Source organism: Podarcis bocagei, assembly GCF_964188305.1.
Source record: "Podarcis bocagei genome assembly, chromosome: 2".
Classification (NCBI taxonomy): Eukaryota; Metazoa; Chordata; class Lepidosauria; order Squamata; family Lacertidae; genus Podarcis; species Podarcis bocagei.
The window spans coordinates 96,053,825-96,078,633 of NC_138126.1; the positions used below are offsets into that span (position 1 = coordinate 96,053,825).

Here is a 24,809-nt window from a genome sequence, read left to right on the forward strand (position 1 = left end):
TTTTTTGGCAATGCTTAGCCTGGTTTTCTTCCCAGCGCCATAGATAGGAAAAGGTGATGAGCTTAATCCCTTCATGTTGTAGGAGTTCATGGGAAGGCCCAGCTTCTCCTCCTCCTCCTCTCCTCTCTTTTCTCTTCATTTCAAAAGGAATAGGGTCGTTTCTGTGCACATATTTTGTTCCTACCTGGAGACAGGGGCTAGGTCAGCAAAGTGGAGGGTAACCTGTGCCTTATCTCACATTGCCCATGAACCAGGAAGGAAGCAGCCAGTGCAGCTTTTAATCACAGTGCAGCTTTTCATCATTGTGCCATGCACCCCCACATTGCATATCACACACTAGAAGGGGTGGGGCACAATGCTTTTACTGCGAGAACAGGTGCTTGCTGCTTACTTTTTTCCTGAGCAGTGCTGAGGACTTTGTATATGCAAACTTTCTCAAGTTACCCTTGCCACTGCCACCTAATTTTCTCCCAGAGACGTGGGGCTTCAACCTGCAGATACTGCCAGGACTACCCTAACTAGAATGAAAATGCCAGCAATGTTGCAGTTAAAAATTTATGCATTTTAATTGATTGGCCAAAATAAGACACTTAACATCTAGCAGATAGGTAATTTTTGAGAGCCATGATCAAAATGTTAATATGTTGACATGTTTTATTTTGGTCTCCAGACTGAAGACTGTGAGGGTATTGGGTTTCCCACTGCTGAAAATGGAAAGGAATGCTGAACTCCTTTTCAGCCAGCAACTGGACAGCCCATGGATCTGATGTTTTTTTACTGTAACCCAAAACCTCAAAAATATTTTGAACATTTATTTTTCCTGTTTTTGAGTTACATGGTCTTCTTACAGTACTTTGGCCCCCTTGATATAAACAATATGTAACCTACCACCACAGCTGGATGCAGGCCTAGATAGTCCAAATGATAATAGTTCCAGTAACTGTGAATTTCTTAATGGGCAGTTTAAGCTGAAATCTGTAAGTAATAGGGAAAGCTCAGCTGTTTTTCTTTACTAAGCCCACACTGCCTGAAGTCCTGAGAAACTGGTGTACAGCTGGAATCTTATACTCTATTTCAGAACTCCCCTCTCCACGGGCTTGCTTTGGGAACCATATGGGGCAAACAACACAGAATAGACACCAAAAACGGCTACATGAGCACAGGTCTGCATGAATGTAAATGATCTTGGTGGCTTGTGGAAACTTTTTCTACAGCTCACCAATGTCATTTACATTCATGCAGACCTGTGCTCAGGTAGCCATGCTTTTGGTTTCTTATATTTATGTACCCATTAAGGCTTGTATCCAACCAAGTTCTTCTTTCAGCTCAAGGGCTTTTGTCTGTGCAGTGGAATATCTTCTTCCCATGTGCCGCTCTCCCCAAATCTGTTCTGGGGGTTCCCCCAGCCCTCCTGAGCAGATGACAGGCATGGGGACAAGAGAGGGAGAGGAAATCCCATTGCACAGGCAGAAGTGCTGCATTAAAAGGACAGCCTCAGTGGCTACAATCTTAAATCTTCAGCTCTTTATTTTAAGCAGTAAAGCGTGTATTTTTAAAAGATTACCTGTTAACAATTATTTAAAAGGAAATAAAACAAGTTTACTTACCCTTAATTTTAATTTTTATGCACTGCTCCTTCATGTAGCTTTTCTCCTACTACTATTTTTACTTATCATTTATCTACTTCAACCATTTATATACTGCTTAACAACGTAAGTCTCTGGTGAATTGTTCACTGACCATGTGACATAATGGTAAAACTGTTTTGAATTTTTTTTTTTTTAATGAAGATTCAACATTGAATATTACTTTTAAATCAGACTCATATGGTTTGTAAGACCATTTTTGCAGCATTTAACATTTTTATCCTTTGGGTTCATCTTGTTGAAAAAATTGTTTCTAGAAGGACTGCAGGTGAATTCACACACATCACAGCTGTACAGTTTGTACACAACATAAGGACTAGGTCCTGGTTCTTTTTTTCTCTTTTTTTTTAAGGAAGGCCACACAAGTTTGAGGTTCACATTGGGACAAGGCTGTGTGTTTAAGTTACACTCTCACAGCACAGGGCATACTCCGTGGTAAATGTGTTTAGTACTGCATGTGTGAACCAGCTTCCTCTCTTTATATACATGTGAAAATATTTTAAGGCTGGGAAGTTATCTTGCATTTTTCTTACTGACCTCTAAGTACATCATTTATATGATTGATGCTTAATAATGTGCATTTCTTTGCTTTCGTTGAACACATACCATTCATTTCTGGTAGTGATGATTAAAAGGAATCAGAAAGGGATGTGTGATTGTAGGAATAAATGTTGTGCCATGAGGGGTCTTTGTGGAAACATTTCAGATTAATATAGGAGATAACAAGATGAGGAACTCCCTTCTCTCTTTCGCTCCCTCCTCAGAAAGAAGGAGAGAAAGGTGCTTCTCCCATTTCTGGGATGGCAGTTGAGAGGTCAACTCTCTCCCCTCTGAGAGCCAAAGTAACAGCTGCCAAGGTACAAGAATGCCAATGATAGTGTAGACTCAGTAATACACTATGACTAAAGGATGCAGAAGGAGCAAGATCTCCCTGTCTCTTGCATCCTTCATTCCCATCATCCTTTCCCCACAGATAACAGGAGAGGAAACAGTTAACATATTGTTAAGCAAGAAACAGCCTGATGTGGTCTCTTACTGCTTTCAGGCTATCTAGAAACAGTTGGAGAGCACCCAGGGTAATTGCTGGGCAATAACTTAAGATGTCAGCAATTCTCTTCCTCCTGTGGATAGAGAAGGAGGAGGAGGAAGAGGAGAAGGCATGAAATATGGTGATGGGGCAATGGGGCTTGTCAGCAGATCACTTTTGGAACTAGCAGGGGACTTGATCCACCATAACCTCTAGCATACCCAGAAACAAACATGACAGTTCCTCCAGTTCAAGAAGACGAAAAAAAGACTAATGTTATGTGCTTAGTGATTTAAAACCTGTAAGTAACTTGTTTTATTTAGAAGTCAGATTAATTTCAGATCTTACAGTTTGGACTCTGGAAGCATTCGCTAATGGGACTTTTGTCCAAACCAGGAGGAACAAATGTTTAAAGGCTGTGGATTAATTATGCAGATATATTAGCAAGAGAAGCTCTGCCAGTTATGATCAATGTTTGCTATAGCGCTTATTATGCTGGTGTAAAGAGAACAGAACCCTGGGGATCACTCAGTGTCCCTATACTACATTCTAACAAATACATGAATTGCATTTCTCTGTTGCAGGTAAACTGTCAGACATCAAATCAACGTGGTCCTCTGGCCCAATTTCTCACACACAAGCCTCTCTGTCCCATGAACTGTGGAAGGTGCCCAGAAACACTACTGCTCCTACAAGACCACCTCCAGGCTTAACAAACACCAAGCCATCGTCTACTTGGGGTGCCAGCCCACTGGGTTGGACCAGCTCTTACTCCTCTGGTATTCCTGACTCCTGTCTTTTTTCCTTTCCTTGGGTTGTTTTTTTTTGGGGGGGGGGCAACGCAACAACTTTTTTGTTCTTATCCCCTCTCTGTGTTCAGATTTTTTAATGTAGCAAATCTGTAGGCCTCAAAGGGTGAGTGGAATGCACTCATTTGCTGGATTATTCCTGAGATGGAAAATTCGTGCAACCAGTCAGACGTGACAGTTCTCCCCAGAAAGTACTTTTCTCAGTAATTTCCTCTGTGGCAGGTGCATTTCTATGTGCTATTAGCAGTTGTGCTTTCAGTAATTCAGGATAAAAGCCATTGAAGACTTACTGGGGAATAAGCTCGGCTGAGGTTCCTCCAAGCCTGCAAACCCCTCTCTCTTCCGCATTAATGATAAGAGCCACACTCAGAGAATGAGTTTGCTGTTGGTGTCCATGATTATATCATTTGGTATATAAGTTCATACCTATTTACCAAATCACTGCAAGTTACTGAAAGTGGTATTGATCCAGCTTTCTCTCTCTGCTCCCCCATATTTTTGTAGAGAAAGTAATGCACAATTGTACTGCATATGCTAAGCAGAATTTTGTAAAACGAGGCATGTTACCCCATAAGGCAAAAACAGGCTACGAGAGAGTCTTGTTGAAACCTCAGACTGTAATGTAAGCAAGGGCTGTACAGTTAAAGGCAAGAAGGACTTAGGTTGTTTGTGCTGCAAATGGGACATAACTATCTTAAGCTTCTGGAATTCATGGAAAAGCAGAAATGAGATCAACATTTTGAAGAATGATTGCACCTATTTTGCCACTGTTTTCCTACTGGTTGTTCTGCACAGTCCTAATGGGAACCATGTTGATCTCCATAACTGATGCTAGTGCAAAATTAGTTGGAGGATCAGCACAAGTGGCACAGCTTGCTATAGCACAAAACAGCTATATTCGGAGATTTCAAAGATTCAGGCAAGCCATGATTGGGATGAGCAATCAGCTAGGAAGGAAGTGGAGTGGAAAGGGGACAGAAGTCCTGGATACTTGCTGAGTGGAGAGGGATCTTACACTCAAGTCCTGCTTGCCAGTTTCCACAGGCATCTGCTTGGGCACTGTGAGAACAGGATGCTGGACTAGATGGGCCCTTGGCCTGATCCAGCAGTCTTTTCTTATGATGGCTTTAATAGATTTGCTTTTTTAAAAAAATGCTAATGAAAATTCTTCAGCTAATACCATCACACCCAAATGTTCCTGCTAAGTGTGGGCCCTTAGTGCAGCACCAGGCAGAATCCTCTGGAAAGCAATGCCAATTATTTGCAAAACTGTGCAAGTTAATTCTGAATGAAGGGAAGATGTGTAACTAAGGCATACATAGCTTCCCATAAGATGCAAAATCCATAAAAAGATTTCTCCCTGTCCTTACTTTATGATCCATTTATTTGGCTACTTCTGTTTCACACACCATACACTGTACACTGTTTCAGATGGATTTCTTCACGTGTCACAATATTTATTGTTTTACCAGTAAGTGTGGAAATGAAATGCTCCCATCAACCCTTTGAAAAACACACATTATTAGCTTTTTATGAGCTCCACCTGGTGGCCAAATAACAAGGATTCAAATTTCAGCTTCAGTGCAGTAACCCACCTGACTTTGGAAGTCATGTGCCCTTTTAAAATGCTGCCATTTAAATGTCGAAGCAGTGCAGGTTCAGCAATTAACACTGCCTTAGTATAGAGGAAATAATGAACTGGAAATCTAGAGTTGAATTGCTTGCTTTATTGTACATATAATGGGTGCTAGATGTCTGGATCACAGCTGGAAGATACGTTCTTAATCTGTTTCATTCATCCCGTGCCTTACATGGCATTCTGCTCTATGCAAGTACCCTGTCACATCACCTATTCAAATATGATAAGCTGGACTCCTGGGGCCTTAACTCGGCATATCTGAAAATCAGGAGGTGTGGAAGCAGCAATATCCTTTTGAAATTGCCTTCTGAGCATTTGAAACTATTGTCTTTAAACACAATCTTTAAAATCATGATCTGGCCATTTTGTAAAACAAAACTTGACAGATAACAGTGTCAAAGGATAACAACAGAAAAGGCCACAGGTTGCTTATCATGCCATTAAGCTAACCTCATAGCTACTGAAACATAGCATCACTGACTTTAGAGAGACATCAGTTCTGCAGTTTCCAGGGGGGTAACCTGCAGCAAAAAAACAGCAAAGATTCTTGTGGCACCTCAAAGGCTATTATTGCATTAGCTTTTATGGACTAGAGTCCACGTTATCTGATGCATGATGGTGGTATAGGTATTTACAGTACTGTCTCAGGGCCACTACCAAGAAAAAAGAGGTTAGTGGGCATTTGATAAGTCACCTTCTTATTAGGAATCCGTATAGCAGTTGTATTCCTCATGTTTGTGTCCTGCATGTTGTATAGCCTTCATTCAGTAAATTGGGTTGGGCTCTCCATAATCTTTCCTTTCTTTGTGGTATAGGCTCAGCATGGAGTACTGACAGCTCAGGAAGAACAAGTAGCTGGCTGGTCCTCCGTAACCTCACACCCCAGGTAAGCAAAGTTCCCTGATTAATTCAGAAAATAGCTATGGGCTATTTGAGATATCAGGGAGATAAAATTTGGCATCCTGCTTCTAAATCCTCGTGCTGTATAATTGTCAGCTTTTATGACACTGCATTAGCACAGCCATTGGTGCATCCTGTCCTAAGCACTCAGGGTGCTGTACGTTTTAGGATTAGCTCATTTAACCCTTTGGAAACACACCTAGAACCAAATGCAAATCCTTATTCTTGAGAGCCCAGTGTTTTTATATAGTGCTGCAAAGTTTGCTAAATTTAAAATAGAATCTCCTTACCCAGAAGTGAGCAAACTTCCAAGTTTGTGGGATCTGAGCCCAGATACTTGCTTTCAATAGTAGCACACAGTGCTTTCTCACCAAAATCCAATCCTAGTTTCTTCCCAAATTTTCTTCATTTCAGCAGCCCAATCTGAAAGGAAAGGTGGTTGCTATGGTTCAACCAAAGGGAGTCAGAATTCCTTAGTAATTACTGCAGATCACTCAGATCCTTTTGCCCACCCTATCCTAACCTATTCATTTATTGGTTGAATCCTTGCAAAGTATATTGCATGAAGTAGGTATGAGCAATGAACACAAGCTGCCTTGAAAATACAGAGTTCTTCCTCCTGCTTTTGCAGGTTTCATTGTCAAAAGTAAAACAGGGCCATCAGGTAATGCAGAAATGCGATCTTAAAAATAGTGGGGACATCAAATGATTTAATGCCCAGAAATATACAAGGTTGTCTTTCAGTAGCATGGCTATTGGTATACGTTACAGAAAGTGTACTATTTCCCCTGATGGCTTTAGGTGGTCTATGGAAGCAGTAAGAGCAGCTATCTGACCTCCTAGTGGTGCAGCTATAAAACATTTGCAAACTTAAACAAGGTCTGGTATGGTTTCAGATTGGATGGGGAACTGTGTGTTGAGATTCCTGTATTGCAGGGGGTGATCTTTGGGATCCCTTCCAACTCTACAACTCTGTGACTCTGTATGAGAAACTCACACATCCACTTTTCCATGTAATTACTGAAGAAAGTCACCACTCGGTCCCATGTGGAATTGCATGGCCACCAGAAATGGGGTTCAGCTCAGCCACCTGCCCATGCAGGAGATACACAACTTTCCTCTTCAGTTGCAGGAGAAACTGTAGTCTTAGTATAGTGAGTCTGCCCTAACTGGAAAAAAAATCTTAGCCATCTTTAGATGTGGATGGGCCGTGTCACCCTCCCAACACCAGCATCACTGCTCCTTACCTGGACAGTGCAGAGTAGGACAGAGCTGTGCAGGTGCATCAGTGGAGCCATTCCAATGTTCCCACTGGTGTGCCTGTGCAGCCCAGACCTGGCCACTGCCCCCCCCCAATCCTGGTAAGTGGCAGCAGTGCTGGTGTTAGAAGGGCGGCACCACATCGACCACTCCGGGAAATAATTCACTCTGGGAAATAATCTTAAACAAGTTCCCTGACTCAGAAGATGCATAGCATTAGCAACCAGATCAAATGCTTTACGTTAAGACAAGTCTGATTAAAGTCTTATTTCTCTTTGGGTTAATGGGGTAATTAAGCAATCCTACCAATTAAAGCTTTCAGACTTAATGAACATGACCTCAAAATACTTGGCACAGAGGCTTTACAGAAACAGCTTGAGTGTAGCTATGCTGATATCGGGGAGCAGGCAGAAAGAGAAAGAAGTGGGTGTGAGTTCTCTTGTTGTACTGGATCTCCAGAGAGAATGTAAGTGAGTGCAGTTAAGTTTTGGAGAAAGGCTAGATAAAACCAATGTGATGCAGTTGCTCATGACGCCTCTAAATCAATCTCATTTGTGCTCCTTTTCCAATTAGATTGATGGCTCTACACTGCGTACTCTATGCTTGCAGCACGGTCCTCTTATTACATTCCATCTGAACCTGACTCAAGGGAATGCTGTGGTTCGATACAGTTCCAAGGAAGAAGCAGCGAAGGCCCAGAAATCTCTGCATATGTATGCAATCTATTCAGTATTTGCTGTGGTTCATATGTGACCTCTGTGTCTTAGTTTGGTGTGTCTGTAAGAGCAGAAGCAGAAGAACTGAATAATGACAATTAAGCTGTGAGATTTACATGAGCAGGGCATTAAGTGAAAAGTCATGATACAGGATATGCCTATAAAAACTGGCAAATTCCAAAAGAGGTAGATTTGCTCCTACTTAGGACTCCCAATTCCATTCACCAGCAGTCCCGAAGCTTCTGCAGCTTTTATCCTGCACTGAATTAAAAACCAATAAAAATAAGTTTAACATTTTAATGTTTGCAGTAACCCACACTGCATTCTTAAATGTGGGTTGGTGAGGAGGAAACCTAGAGACATGGTAGATCAGTCTCAGCTTTGGATATGGAGTACTTTTGCAGCATTTCATTATGTAAGGCCAGAAGTAGTGATTAGAGTTAATTAAGAAGAAGAATGGTAGTCTCCACCCCTTGGCTTACTGTGTGGTGTGTTCATTGCTAGACATGCAGGAGGGTGTGAAGATAGGGACTGGAGAAATGATTTCTGAGGCCACAGAGGCATGCAATTGAAAGCAGTACTCTTGCCCAGTACATTTCCTAGGGGAAGAAGGCACATGAGGAGGGTCTCTTCCAGGTGAAATATTTGTTTCCCAAACACAGCCTAATGCCTTTCCCTCCCTCTCAGCTTTTGCATGGTACCTCTTGTCAACCACACTACCAAAGCAGCTCAGGAGGAGAAAAGTGGATGGACACACACTTGCATACATGTGGAATATAATTATGAGGATCTAGAATAAACCCATGATTTTGGTATTTGAACAAGCAACCACAAGCCTTAACCAAAGGCCATGGATTGAAAAATAATAGCCACTTCTGTCTTTGAGGAGACAGCCAACGTAGAATTGACTGTTATTTTTAATATACCCCCTGCTATCCAGCATCACCTTCCAGATGTTTTGGACCACAGTACCTGTCAGCCCCAGCCTGCATGGCTGCTCTGCCTAGGGCTTATACAAGTTGTCGTCCAAAGCATCTGGAATTCTGGTCCAAAGAAATGGGTTGTGGAAAGGTTGTCTATCATCTGAAATATATATTCTGAAGTCTACAGGAGTCTATATATTCAAAACAAAATAAAGTATGCAAAATAAAAGTGTGTGCGCTTTATATGCTACGTGCATCCATAGATTTCTTGGTGCAGTGAGCTTCAAGCCCTGCTTTTTCATACGTACATCTAGCATTCCGTCCACTGAGTGATGATTGCAGTATATAGATAATCATACATTAAAACAGAAATAATAAGGATTGATTTGTTAGATTTTCATAGCATTGGGTTTCATAACAGAATATGAAAGTAACCTGAGACAAATCCCCCTCTCTGAGCCCAGGTAAGAGTGTGGTTTACCTTTGAGCATCTCTGTGTCTTTCTCTGTTTTCAGGTGCGTTTTGGGGAACACTACCATCTTGGCCGAGTTCGCTGGAGAAGAGGAAGTGAACCGTTTCTTAGCACAAGGCCAGCCACTGCCCCCCACCTCCAGTTGGCAGTCCAACACTGGAACCACTCAGACACGTTTGGGCTCCACAAGCAGCTCACACGGCATGGTGCGCAACGATGCAGGCCACTGGAATACCCCCTGCCTAGGTGGCAAAGGGAGCAGTGACCTGCTCTGGGGCGGGGTCCCTCAGTACTCAAGCAGCCTTTGGGGTCCACCCAGTACCGATGACGGCAGGGTTATTGGAAGCCCAACGCCTTTGAATACTCTGCTCCCAGGTGACCTTCTCAGCGGGGAGTCCATCTAGGACACCAGAGAAACAAAATGGAAGTAACAATCATCAGCACTAAAGGAAAATAATGGTAACCCTTTCCAGTCCAGGGCATCGCGAAGAATCCAGCTTTAATAGATCAGACTGGCAGCCCTTTTTTTTAGTACCTCTGTCCAATATCGACTATGAAACTCTGCCGAAGTCCTTGTGAACTGTTAGTGCAACAGTATGGGCTCCCTTTGGTCAGTGTCACGTGCTAATGATAGGTTTTATGTGGGTTTTTTTCCAATGGCTTTTTAATTTTGTTTTTATGTTTGTATGGTGTTTTTAAAGACGTATAAAAGCTGCTTAGACTAGTTCTATCATGAAGGGCACTTTTCAGAATTTGGGCTGGAAAGGGTTATTTTATCAACTGTGGGAGTCGGGGAGGGATGAAGGGGGGGAGGGTTGTGAGAAAGCCTATTTAAAATGAGCCTGTGATAATTATGCACATTACCAGAGGCGGATCCAGTAATCAGTAGGGGATGGCATCCGACCAGCCCGTCAGCAGTCAGCAGCATAGGGGGGAACAAATCCTATGCCCCTCAGCTGTACGACTTGGATTGAGAGGTGGGGTGGAATATCCATGTCCACTACTCCCACGGGTCTTGCCTATGCACATTACACTTGTTTCATTACTTTTTTGTGTCATTGTTTTGTTTTTTAAACTCCCCCCAAAAAATAGTAAAAAAGAAGAAGGTTTTTTAAAAAAACATATCAAACATGCAACTATACTTGAATCCAGCAGGCCAATAACAAAATGTGAACACTTTCTATTATTACACTTCCAGGTCGGCACCAGAAAACAAAAGAACAGGCTCTAGGAATATTTTTGTTAAGTTCTTTCTTATACGTATGCATTGGGGAAAAAGATGGATAGATGTGTGAGCGTATGGACGTGTGTGCGCGCCAGTTGTACAACTGAACAAATTGTGTGACTTTTTTCCTTTCTTCCCCCTTCCCCACTTCTCAGTATATGCTTTTGATTTGCTATTTGGTCAAACGTTTAATTGTTATTAGCTTCTAACTTTGCACTGAGTGTCCACAGCCCTTCTTGTAGCTAATCCTACTTGTTTTTAAAAAAGAAAATTGAAAAAAAAAACTGATAGGAGGGGCTGGCGACAATTCACGTGTAAATGTTTACTCAAGGACTCTTACTGCATTTTAAAAAACTTACAGTGTGTATCTCTGGAGAATAATATGTATATCTACCTTTAGCAGCTTTTTATTGTGGACTAATGCAAGGAAATAAATACCGGAGTATTGCACCATTTTTTCCCCCATTCGGAATATAAAGTTTTAAAAAAGGAAAAAAAAAACTTGTTGAACTGTGGCCATAAATACTTGTAAAGAGTGGATGGTTCCCTGCAAGCCGGAACGGAAACAAGCACTTGGACATAGGTTTTGACTGCTTTTGGAGGAGCCTACGGTTTCGGCTCCCACCTGTTTACAGACCTTTTTTTTTCCTCCTTCAAACTTTAAAATAAAAAAGGAATTGAAAAAAAAGAAAAAAAATAGACTTCCATCATAAAGAAACCTATTTTCAGAATGAAGATATGCTACTTCAGAGCTCTGGGATTGAACAGTGTTTGTTGTTGTTATTGTTGTTGTTGTTGTTGTTTATCCTTTTCTTTGGCCATTGCTGTGTACTCCTTTGTTGTTTTTTCCTCCTCTTCGTCAAGAGTGGCGAAAAATATTGTGATCACTATCTTGCACATGGTGGAAGATGTCTCAGGAAAGCCGGGTTTCCCGAGGAGCAACTCCACACCATTTCATGTATTTTTTAAACCCAACTCCTAGCACTGAAGATATTATTAAAAAACAAAATGAAAAAAATAAAAATAAAAAGACAGTAAGAGAAGAAGAAAAATACCTAATCTAATGTGTAGCAGTTACATATTTACCAAATAATGGACTCAAAAGAAATAGATGTTTGAAGAGTGCTTTATATATTAAAAATTGCTTTATGTTTAAAAATGATCAATGTTTTTGATTGTTTTGAAAGGAAGAAAGACAATGGAATAACATACCCTTTGAGTATGTTTTTAAAAATTATATGAACATTGTGCTCCCTGCCTGCTTGGATCAGGAAACTTGTGCATTACATTTTTTGTTTTGTTAAAGATTAGCTTTTTAATGGTTTTGTCCAATTAAAAAGGGTCCTGCAAGATTGCAAATCAACAAAAGCTGGTTTTCTAGAGGATCATGAACTATGCACAGATTGGGTTCCAGACTTGTGTTTTCTCAAGTTTTCGTAGTGTATTTAGCTGAATACCCTTTTCTCAGAGTGCTTGCATCTCATTGTCATTACACGCACTCTACATATGTATTGTGTATATATATCTCTCCCTTAATACACACACAGACACACAGACACACACACATTATATTTATATATATATAATACATATGTGCCTATGTGCGGATTGAAATAGTCAATACAATTTTCCATGCTGAAGTTTAGTAATGAGTTGTAGAAAAAGAACTCCTGATCATTTAAAATTGGGGATGGACATAAGAAAAAAAGCAAATACATCCTGTTGAACTTTTTTTTTTTTTTGCCTTCTTTCATTTTGAATTCAAGATGTCTGTAACTCTGAGATGAAAAGATAAAAAAAAAAAGTTTGTGGCTTTTAATGTTATTTCTCCTCATAGAATGTGATTGTTAAAAACATGCACCAGAAGTTGCTTTCAAGAGTACGAAGATTCTTTGAAACTTAATAAACTGCAGTTTTTCTTGGCTGTTAAGATGACCGTGTATTTTTCTTGTGTACAAAGATGACTGTTAATTCTAGCTTTGATCACAGGGGTTTTTGTTGTTGTTGTTGAGGGCATTTTTAAGGCTTTCCACATTCATACATGTGCAACCTGCAAATATCTGAAGTGATTAAAATTTCACCCTCCATATATGTATACTTTAATTCACATGCTATATTCCAGTTACAGATTGTGGACTTGTGGCTTGCAATTGCCTACTCTTGCCATTTGTATCTGATAGCTGTCCTCTTAATCTTTCTGACGTAATATATGAATGCATTTTATATGAAACAGTTATTGTATTTTTGTTAAAATGCTACATGCCTGTTTTTGTCTTTTACAATACCGTGGAACAAATTCTAGAACTCTCCTGCAGTTGTGATGAAATAAGAGGCAGAATTCAGAGTACAGTGATACCTCAGTTTAAGAACAGTCCTGCTTACGAACGATTCCGTTTACGAACTCTGCAAAACCGGAAGTAGTGTCCCGGTTTGCGAACTTTACCTCAGTGTACGAACGGAATCCGGATGGTGGAAGGGCACTGGCGGCAGGAGGCCTCATTAGGGAGAACGCCTCATTAGGGAAAGCGCTATTAGGGAAAGTTTAAGAATGGTTTCAGTTTAAGAACTGACTTCCGGAATGGATTAAGTTTGTAAACCGAGGTACCACTGTATACCCTCTGCAAACAAACCCAGTTTTGTCGTGCTTCTGAGCCACCCTTCCGTTTGCCTCAGTATTATTGGACCTCTTGAGAACAAAGACATCCACATGTAGAATTGAAAAGTAGTGAGCAGAGAGACTAATCACAGTCACAAGACAGTGTTTCTGAGCATTCATTTATGGTAAACTAATACCACCTTTATTTTTCTTCTCTTAATATTACAATTCTTTTAAGAGCCTTGTTCCCCTAATCCCTATTTTAATCTTTATCAAATTTGCCTACCTCTAATGGTTTCAAATAGTAACTTTCTGAAAGAGGGAATAGCCTTGATTGTGATGCACTGAGACCACAATCCTTTACATAGTTAACTGGGAATAAGTTCCACTGAATTTAGTGGGGATTACTTTTGAGTAGAAGGGACGCGGGTGGTGCTGTGGGTTAAACCACAGAGCCTAGGACCTGCCGATCAGGTGGTCGGTGGTTCGAATCCCCGCGACGGGGTGAGCTCCTGTTGTACGCCGGCTCCCTCGGCCAATAAAGCAAGATGAGCATCGCAACCCCAGAGTCAGGGGTTCCTTTACCTTACTTTTGAGTAGACATGTACAAGCTTGCATTTTAAGGCAGTTTACACTTTGAGAGGCATAGATCTGTTTGGACAAGAGTGGGCTTTCTAATAACTGGGGGCTCAAATAATTATTAAGCAAGACTTTTCTTACAGCCTCTGCAAGTCAGCGAACAATGCATCACAGAGCAAGTAAGCGATAGCGGTTTGCACAAATGAAACTTCTTTTGCAGCCACCCTTTAGTTCCTTGAAGGAAAGGTAGGATATAAGTGAATCAATAAATGTAAATAATATCTGACAATGGAAAAAAATGGCATTGTTTTCAGAAAATCAGTACATTTATAGGCAGATGTTACCACTCGCCCTCATAGACCAGAGAAAAATGCAGATCTCCAGTGTTTCAAATGGAGTTTCAGGGCTTCTGCTGATGGGGTTTTTTAGGTGAATCCTGCCAAAAGTATATGCATATTTAAATAAGTATATGTAATTTATGGGAATCTGTGTTTGCATGTAAATGCTGCTAAGATCGGAGCTTCAGAACCCTTTATATGTGACTGATATACACAGAATCCTGTACAGGTATTTCACACATTCTGAGCATCTCATTTAAGTGGGACCTGAAGGTGCTTTCCAGTGACTGCTAAAGGCCTAGAGTTGGTGAGCTTCCCCCCCCCAACATGGAGAAGTGGTCTGTGGTCTCTGATTATCTGTGGAGTCTAGTGCAGCACAGAGAAACAGGAAGCAGTGCAGTCTTGGGTTTCACCACGAGTGGAAACTACAGAGCACTAAAGTATTTTTTTAAGTAGCTAATGTGTGGTTACTAGGTTTCATGAAGTGGGCTAATAGTAAGATAAGTTGTTTACTGAGAAGAAAAACAACATGCCCCTTCAGAATTTCAACATCCATTAAATTAATGGTCAAAAAATGAAAAGAAAACTAAGGTAGAATGCTTATTGCAACACATAGTGGCCAATTCACTGCCACAGGATGGTGTGAATCACTAGCATAAATTGGTGTCTAATGTATTTGAGAAGTATATGATGGTGCCTATTGCCTGTAAGTCTAAAAGTGCCAGCAGTTAGAAATGGGCTTTTTCTTAGCTGGTGATAGATAGATACTGCTTGCTATCAAACGCCACTTGTGAACTTCCCTCTATACAATTAAGGCAGTATTTATCTCAAATAGGAACGATAAGCTGTATTAGCATCATCCAGGATGGCTTCTAGAGTTCCTATGAAAAGTTGTCAACTTTAGGGGCAGTTTGGAAGTGTTTAATGTATCTGGAGTACACTTCCTGTCCCCCTTTGAAGGATCAGAGTGCCACTAGGGTTTAACAAATTATGGCATCTAAGGTTTAACAAATTATCAAGGCATAAGGGCTTCTGGACTACAGTCAACTTTAGATGAATGAAGTGTTATCCTGAGTTGCAGATATGTATATACATATGTTTGGGTGGAGGATGGTAAAAAGTGTGGTCAAGGGGAAATGAACTGAGGTAAAGTACAGGCAGTGGTAATTAGGGACTTGTGAATTACCACTGTTAAATACACTAGTTCATGAAAGCTTGTTCCAGTTCATGAAAGCTTGGTTAGTTTTTAAGGCACCACAAGTCTCTTTGTTGGTTTTTTCTGCTAAAGATAACACATCTAAATCTCTGGAAATCTTGAACTACTTGGGTACCAAGCCACCTGTAGAAGCAGGTCCAGTTGCAGCCATCTGGGGGTGGAGGGGAAGAGATACGTCCCATATTCAGTGTTCTTTGGACTAGCCATCAAACAAGTTTCATACTGCTAAATCATAGGGAGGTAACAAATTATTTTCAATGCCTCTGTTGAGTCAAGACAGTGGGGCCCAAATGCCTTTTATATCAGAATCATAACAGTAAATTGGCCTCTTCTGACCACCCGAGCAAAGCCTGAAGAGGCAACAGAGAGCCCACACAATAGCAGCTTGTCCCACATGTGGCTCAGCATACTCAGATAAACTAGCTTCATGTTCCAGGTTTTGGCTGTTAGGTGCAAAAACCTCCCATTGTCAGGCTTTCTAGCTCTGACTCTGTCTTTAGCTATGTGTGCAGCAAATTTCAACATTCTGGGTGATCTGAAAAGACATTGCACTTCATATCCCATTTTTTGAAATCCGTTTTTAACAGATCCATTTTTTAAAATGTATTTCTGGTAGGACAAAATATGTGAAACATTTCAGTCTGCAACATCATGATATACCCTAAGTTATCCCATAAATGAGGCCTGAATGTCTATATTATTCTCACCCACACTTCACCATAAGGTCTTAGTACCGGTTGCAGCAATTTAAAAATACAATATTAAAAAATATAACAGAACCCGGCTGCTTAGTTCACATTAATAAAGAATATGGTTCTTTTCCTCCTAAACCTACACTTCCCCCAGCTTCCTTTTTCTCTGTCCATAGCCTTTTCTGCATCTCTATGACTTGTACCCATTTCCCATTTTTCAAACTTCTTCCAGAAGCTAGGTCCCATGCAAAGTTTTAATTCCAGCCAAAACCATCTTTCTTTCAGAGGGTGGGAGTCATCTAATGAGTCTCATCAACAGAAGCCCTGAACAAAATTAGTTTTTTTTTGGGGGGGGGGAATCCTTGGGACAGTGTGAGAGGGGAGGGGGGGGATTGTTCCTTTTGAACAAGCTGAAACATGCTGATGAAATGGTTGCTGGTTGCCTTAGCACAGCACTTTAATTCCTTCCAGATAATCTACATTCAAACAGTCTAACAGCTAATAATAATAATAATAATAATTTATTATTTATACCCCGCCCATCTGGCTGGGTTTCCCCAGCCACTCTAACTAAGTTTACTGATGAATTAGAATACTCTTGAACATTCTGTATCATCACACCAGTTCAGCCAATCAGTGCCATAGGCTTCACTACTACAGACAGAGTGTAATGTTCTCAGATCATGTTGTTTTTGTGTTTTATTATCAGACTGAATGCTACAAGCCGTTCCCACCAGCTCAATCCCTCCAGCCCAGAGGAGCAGGCCAAGTGAGCAGAAGGCCTGTTTGCAGGAATGGCCTTTCTCTCTGGACCCAGAGGCAGAGAAAGTAGCTGGCTGCGGGAAGGAGAGGAACCTCTGATGCATCAAAGCCTACTGATTAAAGCAGGGGTGAGAAAATGCAAGTCTGGAAGGGAGTGCCTGTTTCCAGCTATGGCTGGTTCAACAGCTTTGGCTCCTTTTGGACAGAGATGACTTGGCTATGGTACTCCATGCTTAGGCAACTTCCAAAGTGAACTATTGCATTGTGCTTTGTGGTGACTAGGAAACTTCAGCTAGTCCAAAACTTACCCCTGATGATGACTAGGAACTGGTCCAAAACACAGTGGCCAAGTTACAGGGGAGCAGTTCCTTTTATAATTCATATAACAGCTGCATTTTGCTATCAGTTCATTTCTGGGCTCAATTGAAAGAGTTCATGGTAGTGTTTAAAGCCATAAATGGCTTACGCCCCAAATATCCAAAAGACCACCTCCTTCCCTACAGATGCATCCAGGTGTTAGGGGTGATGGTGGTCCAAGATAGGGCATTCTTTGCAGCAGCTCCTATGTTCTGCAATTCCCTCCCCACAGAGGTGTGGCTGGCATGTTCACTACACAGCTTGGTCTTTGACATCTGAGATGTTTGTTTCCAGGACCCATCCTATTCTTGTGATGGTGATGCTGCACCTGACATGCAGCTCTCACCTGTGGCTCCTAGTAGCTGTCAGCATTCGAAAGCAGCTACACCCCGGAAACAGCTTCAAATGGCCAGCTAAACCAGGTGAGGGTAGCCATGGGTCTGAAACCCTCGTTGAGTTAGGGACTTCCCCTGCATTCAAAGACAGGCTCTGGCAGATTGAATGGCCAAGATCAGTAGTGGGTCCAGTGGTCAAGAAGGTGGTTTCTACACATGCTATAGAGGGAAGTAAGGGGCAGATGCAGCTTGACAACATGGGAAAGTAGCCCATGTTATCTAGAAGAAGGAAAACTGATCCTAAACCTCTGTTCCCTTGCAAGAGATCTTCTAGGGAAGAAAGGAGCAAACCCTACACACATCTGGGGTGGAGTCTCTAAGATGGTTGGCTGGCACCTTATATGCCTCCTTCAAGCAACTCCTGCAGCCAGGTTGGTGCCAAACATACTGCTCTGCTTTCCTATGGACCACATAAACGAGGCTAAGAGGGGGGTCTTGTCATCTGGGCAACCCATATATGGGGAAGTCACTTTGGTGCTGCTTATGCAGTGGTTTGTGTTCACCCTCGGAGGCACACTCCATTGTCTCTCAAGGCAGATGGCCGTCAACAGATTTGTGCTAGCACAAGAGATGCTACTATCTATCATAAAACGATCACAAAAATCTGAAGTGGTCTTCTAATGATATTGGGGAAACTAACAATTTCAGATAAAGCCAGCAGAGGGTGTAGTTGACTTGAGTTTTATGTCGTCTCCACTTTCTGACCTAATAAAGCATGTTTGTGTGTATGAGAGAGGGACTGACACGCCTTTTCTCTTGTTAATTTAGGAAGGAAAGGCAGCCAAGGATTGCTCACAGTCATGGCTGAAATCAGTACTCAATATATTAAAAGAGAGAAATCAGGTTGTTTGTTTAATTGGTGTATTTCTCAGGTACTCTAGGGAGTAAAATCCTTAAGAAAATGGATTTAATACACCACTGACATAAAGCTGCAGTTGTGGGAAGCAGATGTTATGTGCCTTCTTCCTCTATAGTAAGGAGCCACACCAAACCCCCTTCAGCACGGGTTAGGGAAAACAAAGCAAAACAATCCTCAAACCTGGGAGATTTTTCTCTCACCTGTCACTGTGTTGGGTTCAGACAAATCTCCTCACTGTCACATGTGGTACAATATGGACACATCTGACTATGCTGCAGAACGCATTCCAGATGGATCAGACCCCCCCCCCCACCGTGTTGAATGTCAGGTGCTTGGCAAAGACTTTTCTATTTCAGAAGGCATTTTAAGTAAGTTGTACTATGCCTATTTGTTGAATGTACATTTTCATTTGACCTTTTCGATTTAAACATTGTAGTATGGATCACTTTGTTGATGGTTGTGTAAACCACTTTGGGACCATCTATGGTGAAAAACAGTCTGTAAATATGGAAAGTAAATAAATGTGTTTGGGGATTACCAAAATACACAGATACTCAAGAACCTTGAGGTTTGTTTTTTAATTAAAAAAATACCATTTACCTAGAGCTATTTAGATGGAGGGTAGGCAGGCAGTTTTTTTGAAAACAGCAGCAGCTGCTAGAATGTTTGGCTAATAAAGTTTCAGGAAATTGTGTTGATAGAACTGTCTGGGTCACATTTATGCAGATTCAAATGCTCACCAACAGCACAGAAAATGCAAGGGAAGCGGTGTTACCAGATCAGAGCAAGAGTCTTTCTTCCACCAGGATCCTTTGATTGTGGTTACTCCCACAAGAAATAATGATAGCACAGAGCTCTAACACAGGGATGGGGAACCAGTGGCCCCCCAGATGGACCACAACACCCTTCTTCGCAGAACACTGACTTTGCTCTCTGGGGCTGAGGGGAGTTGGCATCCAACAATGTCTAGAGGGCCACAGTTTCCTCACTGCAGCTCAAAAAGAATAATCCCACCCTTGCCATTGCCTGCCTTGCACCTGAATACTCAAGGGAAAACTTTAAATGAGGAAGAACATTGTATTTCAGAGTTCCTGATATCCTTATTACTCCTAAGCTCAGTGTCTGTTTTTAGCCAGCTACAGAAAAGTTTGGCTTCAAAACATTATCAGATGCCAACAGATAGCCCCATATTGCATCTTAACTTAGGAGAGCTACATGTGTAGCGTTGCAGTCAGGCAAATTAATGGCAGCTTCTTCTCAACCTTTGGGCTAAATTGCATGTAGTATATGACAAAATCCCCAGCCGTCCTCTTCCCTCCACCTTTACTTGCATTAATTTTCAACATATCTGTAGTTTTATTCCACTACATGAACTGTCATTCCACAGCGCATCATCCCTTTCTGCTGTAACACAACAAATGACATTTATTTGCTTCCCACCTTGGAAGCCTTGAGTGGCTGGGTGGATGCTATTAATTTACGCACCACCTTCAAGTTGCAGCCCTATGCACATCAGTCACAAGTACAGTCCACTGAAATCAATGGTACAAAGTTCCCAGTAAATGAATCTAGGACTGGAGTGATAATGTGCAATGTTTCTCTCAAAACAGCTCTGTAAGAGAGATCATGAATATTCCCATTTTGTGAAAGCCCAGCTGAGAGGGACTGACCTGGCTAAGCTTATGAGTATATGCCTCAGGAGGAGTTTGAGCCATGGTCTCCGAGGAACAAATCTGACAATATTGCCCCCAGACTACAGTGTCTGTCATAAAAACCACGAGAGCATAAAAACCTACAGAAACTCAGCAGGGTGGCTGTCCTACAAAGATATGAAGGCAAAGGCATAAAGCAGAACATGGGAGCAAGAGAGGCTATGTAACGACCGAGTGACAAGAACTTGAAGTGTGGCTTGTTTTCCAATCACAAGCCTCGCAGCAATATAAAATAAACATCAACACTCTTTTGGGTGGTGTTTGAGTTTTCTTTTATTAGTTACAACCCTTGAAAAGTTGGAAATTAAAATCATACCTACTCAGGCACAGACTGACCCACTGGGCGACATGTATTTCTTTCCACAATGCAGAGGTGCTTCAGACAATGGTGAGCTCAGTTTAAACAAAGTCTGCACAAAAGCACATGCATGCAAATGGTCAATGCACACATTTGAAGCAAAACGAAAAACAAAACCCACTGTTTTGGGGGGAGGCAACACACACACTGGATGTTCAATAGGCACCAAAAATGTTTTTTCTTTCCCATCTTCAAGCATACCGTGTGTGTTCAGTCACTCAAAACACAAAGAAATCAATGCAAAAGGGAAAGATAAGTAGGTGTCCCAGGAATTAAATGTTTCCTAGAGGAGTCCTCAAATTCTTGCCTTCTAAGTTCACGCTATGGACCTTGTCAACATCAGCCATGTTGCCTCAAAAACTGGTCTGTTCGGCCATTCATCCTTCACTCCTGGGGCATCCACTTCCATGACTTAAGGGACGTATCTTCCAATTTATACAATAACAGCTTGGATCCGCAGAACAGGCCAGAATTAGAGACATTACACTGTGCACAGCATCACAGGCTTCCCAATTCTTGGGTTGCAACTCAAAATCAAATGCACAAAATGGGCACAAACATTGGTGACTTTGGGGCACTAAAGCTGAAATTACTATGTCACAACAACAAGCCATCAAGGTTCACAAACAGCTCCTGAGCCCCAAAATGACAGAGTGCCACAGTGGTGTTGTGGCAGGTGCAACCTGATCTCTAAACACAGGTCACCAAAGTTCTCAAAAACCCATGCAGCTGTCATTCTCACATAGTTCAACAGACAGTACAACTATTGGCTTTGTTCATGGGGGGCCGCAGTGGGGGCTCCTTAGGGAAGGTCTCACGTCTCCTGCGGAGGGCAGGGCTCAGCCGGCTGGGCAGGTTGGCTTGATGAAGCAGCTCCCGGAAGACCTCCACCACGTTCTCATTCTCCTTAGCAGATGCCTCCAGGAAACGGCTGTTCCAGTCAAGCTCCACCAAGGAGAGGGCGTCCTCGGGCAATACCTGTCTAAGCCCACCGGCTTCTGCCTTATTGCCCACCACTACGATGGGAGGGAACTTGTCCTCTTTCAGCTCTAGGATCTCCTCGTGCAAAGTCTTCACACACTCAAAGGACTCTGCATCATCCACAGCATAGATCAAAGCAAAGGCATCACTGTTCTGAATGGAGAGTTTGCGCATCGCTGGGAAGGAGTAGCTACCACTGGTGTCCAGAATCTCAACCTTGATGGTGGCTCCACTCACCTCAAACTCCTTGGTGTGCATCTCCTCTACTGTTCGGCGATGCTTTGGCTCAAAAGTGTCCTGCAAGAAGCGCCGGATCAGGGCCGTCTTGCCGACCCCAGCTGCACCCAGAAACACTAAGCGCACTTGGCTCTTCTCCTTCACTGCCAAAGACATGGTGTTGTGCCTGTCTGTGTGGATGTGTTGGCTTGGGCGGAGAGGGAGACAAGTTGCTTTTAAGTCCTCAATGTGTGATGAAGCAATGTGTGCCTGGTCTTTATGTGACCCGGCTTCAGAGAGCAGCGTCTCCTTCCCCAGTAGCTCTGCAAGTTCGCCTCCACACTCTTTGCTCATCAACTTCTCCTGGCTGAATTGCTGCTGTGTGCACAGCTCATCTTTCCATTTATTTACACTCCCTCCTGCCACACTGCACACACACACACAGTCTCGACTGTCTCCTCCAATCTCTGCTGTGGGGAATATGTGTGGAGGGAGGAGTGCAGGAAATGAAGGATGCTCTGGGCCAATCAGCTGAGCGCTGTCCTTGAAATCCATCCCCAGCACCTGGAGAGAGAGAGAAACTGCACTAGCAAACATCGAACACAGCTCACTCTGCGGCTGGTTACTAGAGAGAGCTTGGCTGCCTCTCAGCTGCTTTGCATAATGCAAAGTATAACCACCTGCCCTTCTTGAAGACTGGCTCACATTAGAAGGCAAAAGCGTCTTGCTCTCTGTAACTCCCAGAAGGTCCCCCCGGCTCTTTTTACTTCCCTCCGTTGGCAGATTGTACTGTAGGGCAGGGAAGGAGAGTTTAAATTAACAAGCAAAATGTATTGGTTTTTCAAACCAAGCCACCAGAGTTATTTGGGCCCCCAAGACTTACAATGAGGTAGGAAGAACTAAGGTAAGAATCAAATCTGTTGATAAAGGTAAACTTTCATTTCGAAGTACAGACTTTTAAGTTTTTTAAAAACCAAACCAAATCCTGTCTAGTATTTGTAACAAATTCATAGCTCGAATGTTAGAGCAGGCTCTGTTTTTGTATGCAAGGTGTGCTTAATTTGTCGACAATTAAGCGACAATTAAGCTAGTCATCTGTCCTATCATCCTAAATTATGGTGAGCAACCTGACTGCCCCCTCCCAGCCTTCCCACATCTGACCCCATGGAATTCCTTCATGTTCCTCATTAATTTAGCAACACACACATCTCAAAACAGCACCACTACAGGCTAACAACAGTGAAGGGCTCTGGTTTTCCGGGAGTAGACAGGCCCTGACCCAAACAAATTTCCTGGAGTCAGTAAATGCACCATGAATAACCAAAAGCATCCTTCATTTTCATTGACTGTCCTTCCTGGAGGGACTCTAGGAAGCTGAATAAGGGATCCAAAGGCAGCCACTGTTAAACCAGTAAATTTCCACTTCAGCTTTTAACAACACAGGAAGCTGCCTTGCACCAAGTAAAAAATTTGGTCCATCTAGTTTAGTTTGGCCTGGCAGTGGCTCTCCAGGGTTTTAGTGTGCTGCCAGGCAGTTGTTTATTGTGAGATCGGTGCTGCTCATGTACACAATCCACATGATGTGATCAGCATCAAAATGTCAGCTCCTATTCCACCCCCCAAAATTTATTTCAGATTTACCCTTTCTGTATAAAACCCTTTTTAAAAAAAAAAAAAGCTGCTGCCAACAATTTATTAGTGATGTCCAAATATCCAATTTGTAGTATTAATCCCTTATGTGGACCTGGAAGCATGCTCAGACAGGGGTCTTTCCAGTCCTATCTGGAGATACCAGGGACTGTCTGTGTTGCAGCACCCTCCAAGCTTTCAGTGCATACGTCCTGCTTTTCAGTTCCATTTCCACCACTACCTGAGGGCTGCTTTAATCGTTCCCCTACAAATATGTACAATGATATAAAGAGTGGAGGATCCACGTGTACCAGTACATGTGATGATCACACAAGTGTTTGTTTTGCCAGGGGGTATACATGTGGTTACTAGTGGTAGCACTTTTCCAACAAATAACTTGCATTACCTTCCCACATCAGTGTATTACACACATGCCACACTCTTGTAGATAATATGTCATGTGTGAACTGGCACCAAGTGGGTGGAGAGAGAGGAAAAGTCATATATTTAGCATATCTCGACTCTCATTACTGGAAGTGATAACCATTTCAAACAAAGCATGAAAAGGTGCTGTCAGAATTATAATTCACACAGTCACTGTGCAAAAAATGTCCACAGGCTAAGCCTACAGAAACCAACCCAGGAAGTCATCAAATTGTCTTGGTGAGAGAGCTGCCTAGATCTCACATTGTGTTTATGCTGCTTCTAACATTCCTGCTTCTTTGGGAAATCACATAAGATGCCCCTCTTAGACTTGTGGCTGTGTACATACAAGCAAGAAGTTCCACAGCTGGAGGCAGTGCTGCCAAATCCCACTTGTTCTGAAGATCTGTTCCACATTCCACAACAAGCAACTCTCTTAAAAACAGATGGGCAACCACATCATCACACATAGACATTGGTCTTCTCCACCTGCTGTCTATTACATTACTCTTTAAAAATTATATCAACTATCTTCAACATGTGGATGGACCTGATTGCATTTTATTTTTTTAAAATAGAACAGCTGCAATGCAAAAGCGCAGGTGCTCTTAAGAAGCAGCAGAGAGCTGGGCCTGAAACTTCAACACGGGTGCCTACAATAACAACATTTAGAAAACATACTGTATTCCCGACATCTCCCTCCCGAGAGCAAAAACGGGGAGCACCGTTTTACCAGGGCAAGTACTGAAATGTTGGGATTCTTCCATAATAAACAGGGGAAGCAGGAGTGCCAACAGCTCCAAAACAAAAAACACCCATATAAGGCTTAAATCCGGCAACTCTACTGTATAGTGTATGCTGTGTATTTTTAGAGGTTGTGTTTGCTTCTCTCACCTTCTCTGGTAGCTGTTTGTACAACTCGGGTTTTGCTCAGTAATAAAACAAACGGCGTCCGCAGCTCCTGAAACGCTTTCTCATGAGGAGAACCAGCAGGCAGCCCAGACTCGGCAAGCAGGCAGGGCAAGGCGGGGAGGACGGAGCAGTTTCAAAGGGACACCGGGCAGACAGGAAACGGCCAT

At 42.3% G+C, this 24,809-nt stretch overlaps 2 protein-coding genes across 11 annotated transcripts in view; one reads left to right on the forward strand and one right to left on the reverse strand.

Moving 5' to 3' along the window:
• TNRC6C (trinucleotide repeat containing adaptor 6C) overlaps positions 1 to 12,547 on the forward strand; it is a 432,408-nt gene extending 419,861 nt beyond the window's left edge. For all 10 annotated transcript variants that reach the window (XM_081185339.1, XM_081185338.1, XM_081185344.1 and 7 more), the window contains 4 exons: positions 3,258 to 3,452; positions 5,937 to 6,007; positions 7,855 to 7,994; positions 9,436 to 12,547. In XM_081185339.1, the coding sequence (XP_081041465.1) occupies positions 3,258 to 3,452; positions 5,937 to 6,007; positions 7,855 to 7,994; positions 9,436 to 9,796 (767 nt within the window). In that variant the 3' untranslated portion in view covers positions 9,797 to 12,547. The remainder of the gene's footprint in view (positions 1 to 3,257; positions 3,453 to 5,936; positions 6,008 to 7,854; positions 7,995 to 9,435) is intronic.
• A 7,846-nt stretch (positions 12,548 to 20,393) lies between these two features.
• On the reverse strand, positions 20,394 to 24,759 carry LOC308582382 (GTP-binding protein Rhes-like). Its single transcript, XM_081185427.1, has 2 exons — positions 24,625 to 24,759; positions 20,394 to 22,242 (listed from the first exon to the last, which is right to left on the reverse strand). Exon 2 carries the CDS (start codon positions 22,231 to 22,233, stop codon positions 21,229 to 21,231), a length of 1,005 nt encoding a protein of 334 aa, XP_081041553.1. The 5' UTR covers positions 22,234 to 22,242; positions 24,625 to 24,759; the 3' UTR covers positions 20,394 to 21,228.
• Between the last annotated feature and the right edge of the window lie 50 nt (positions 24,760 to 24,809).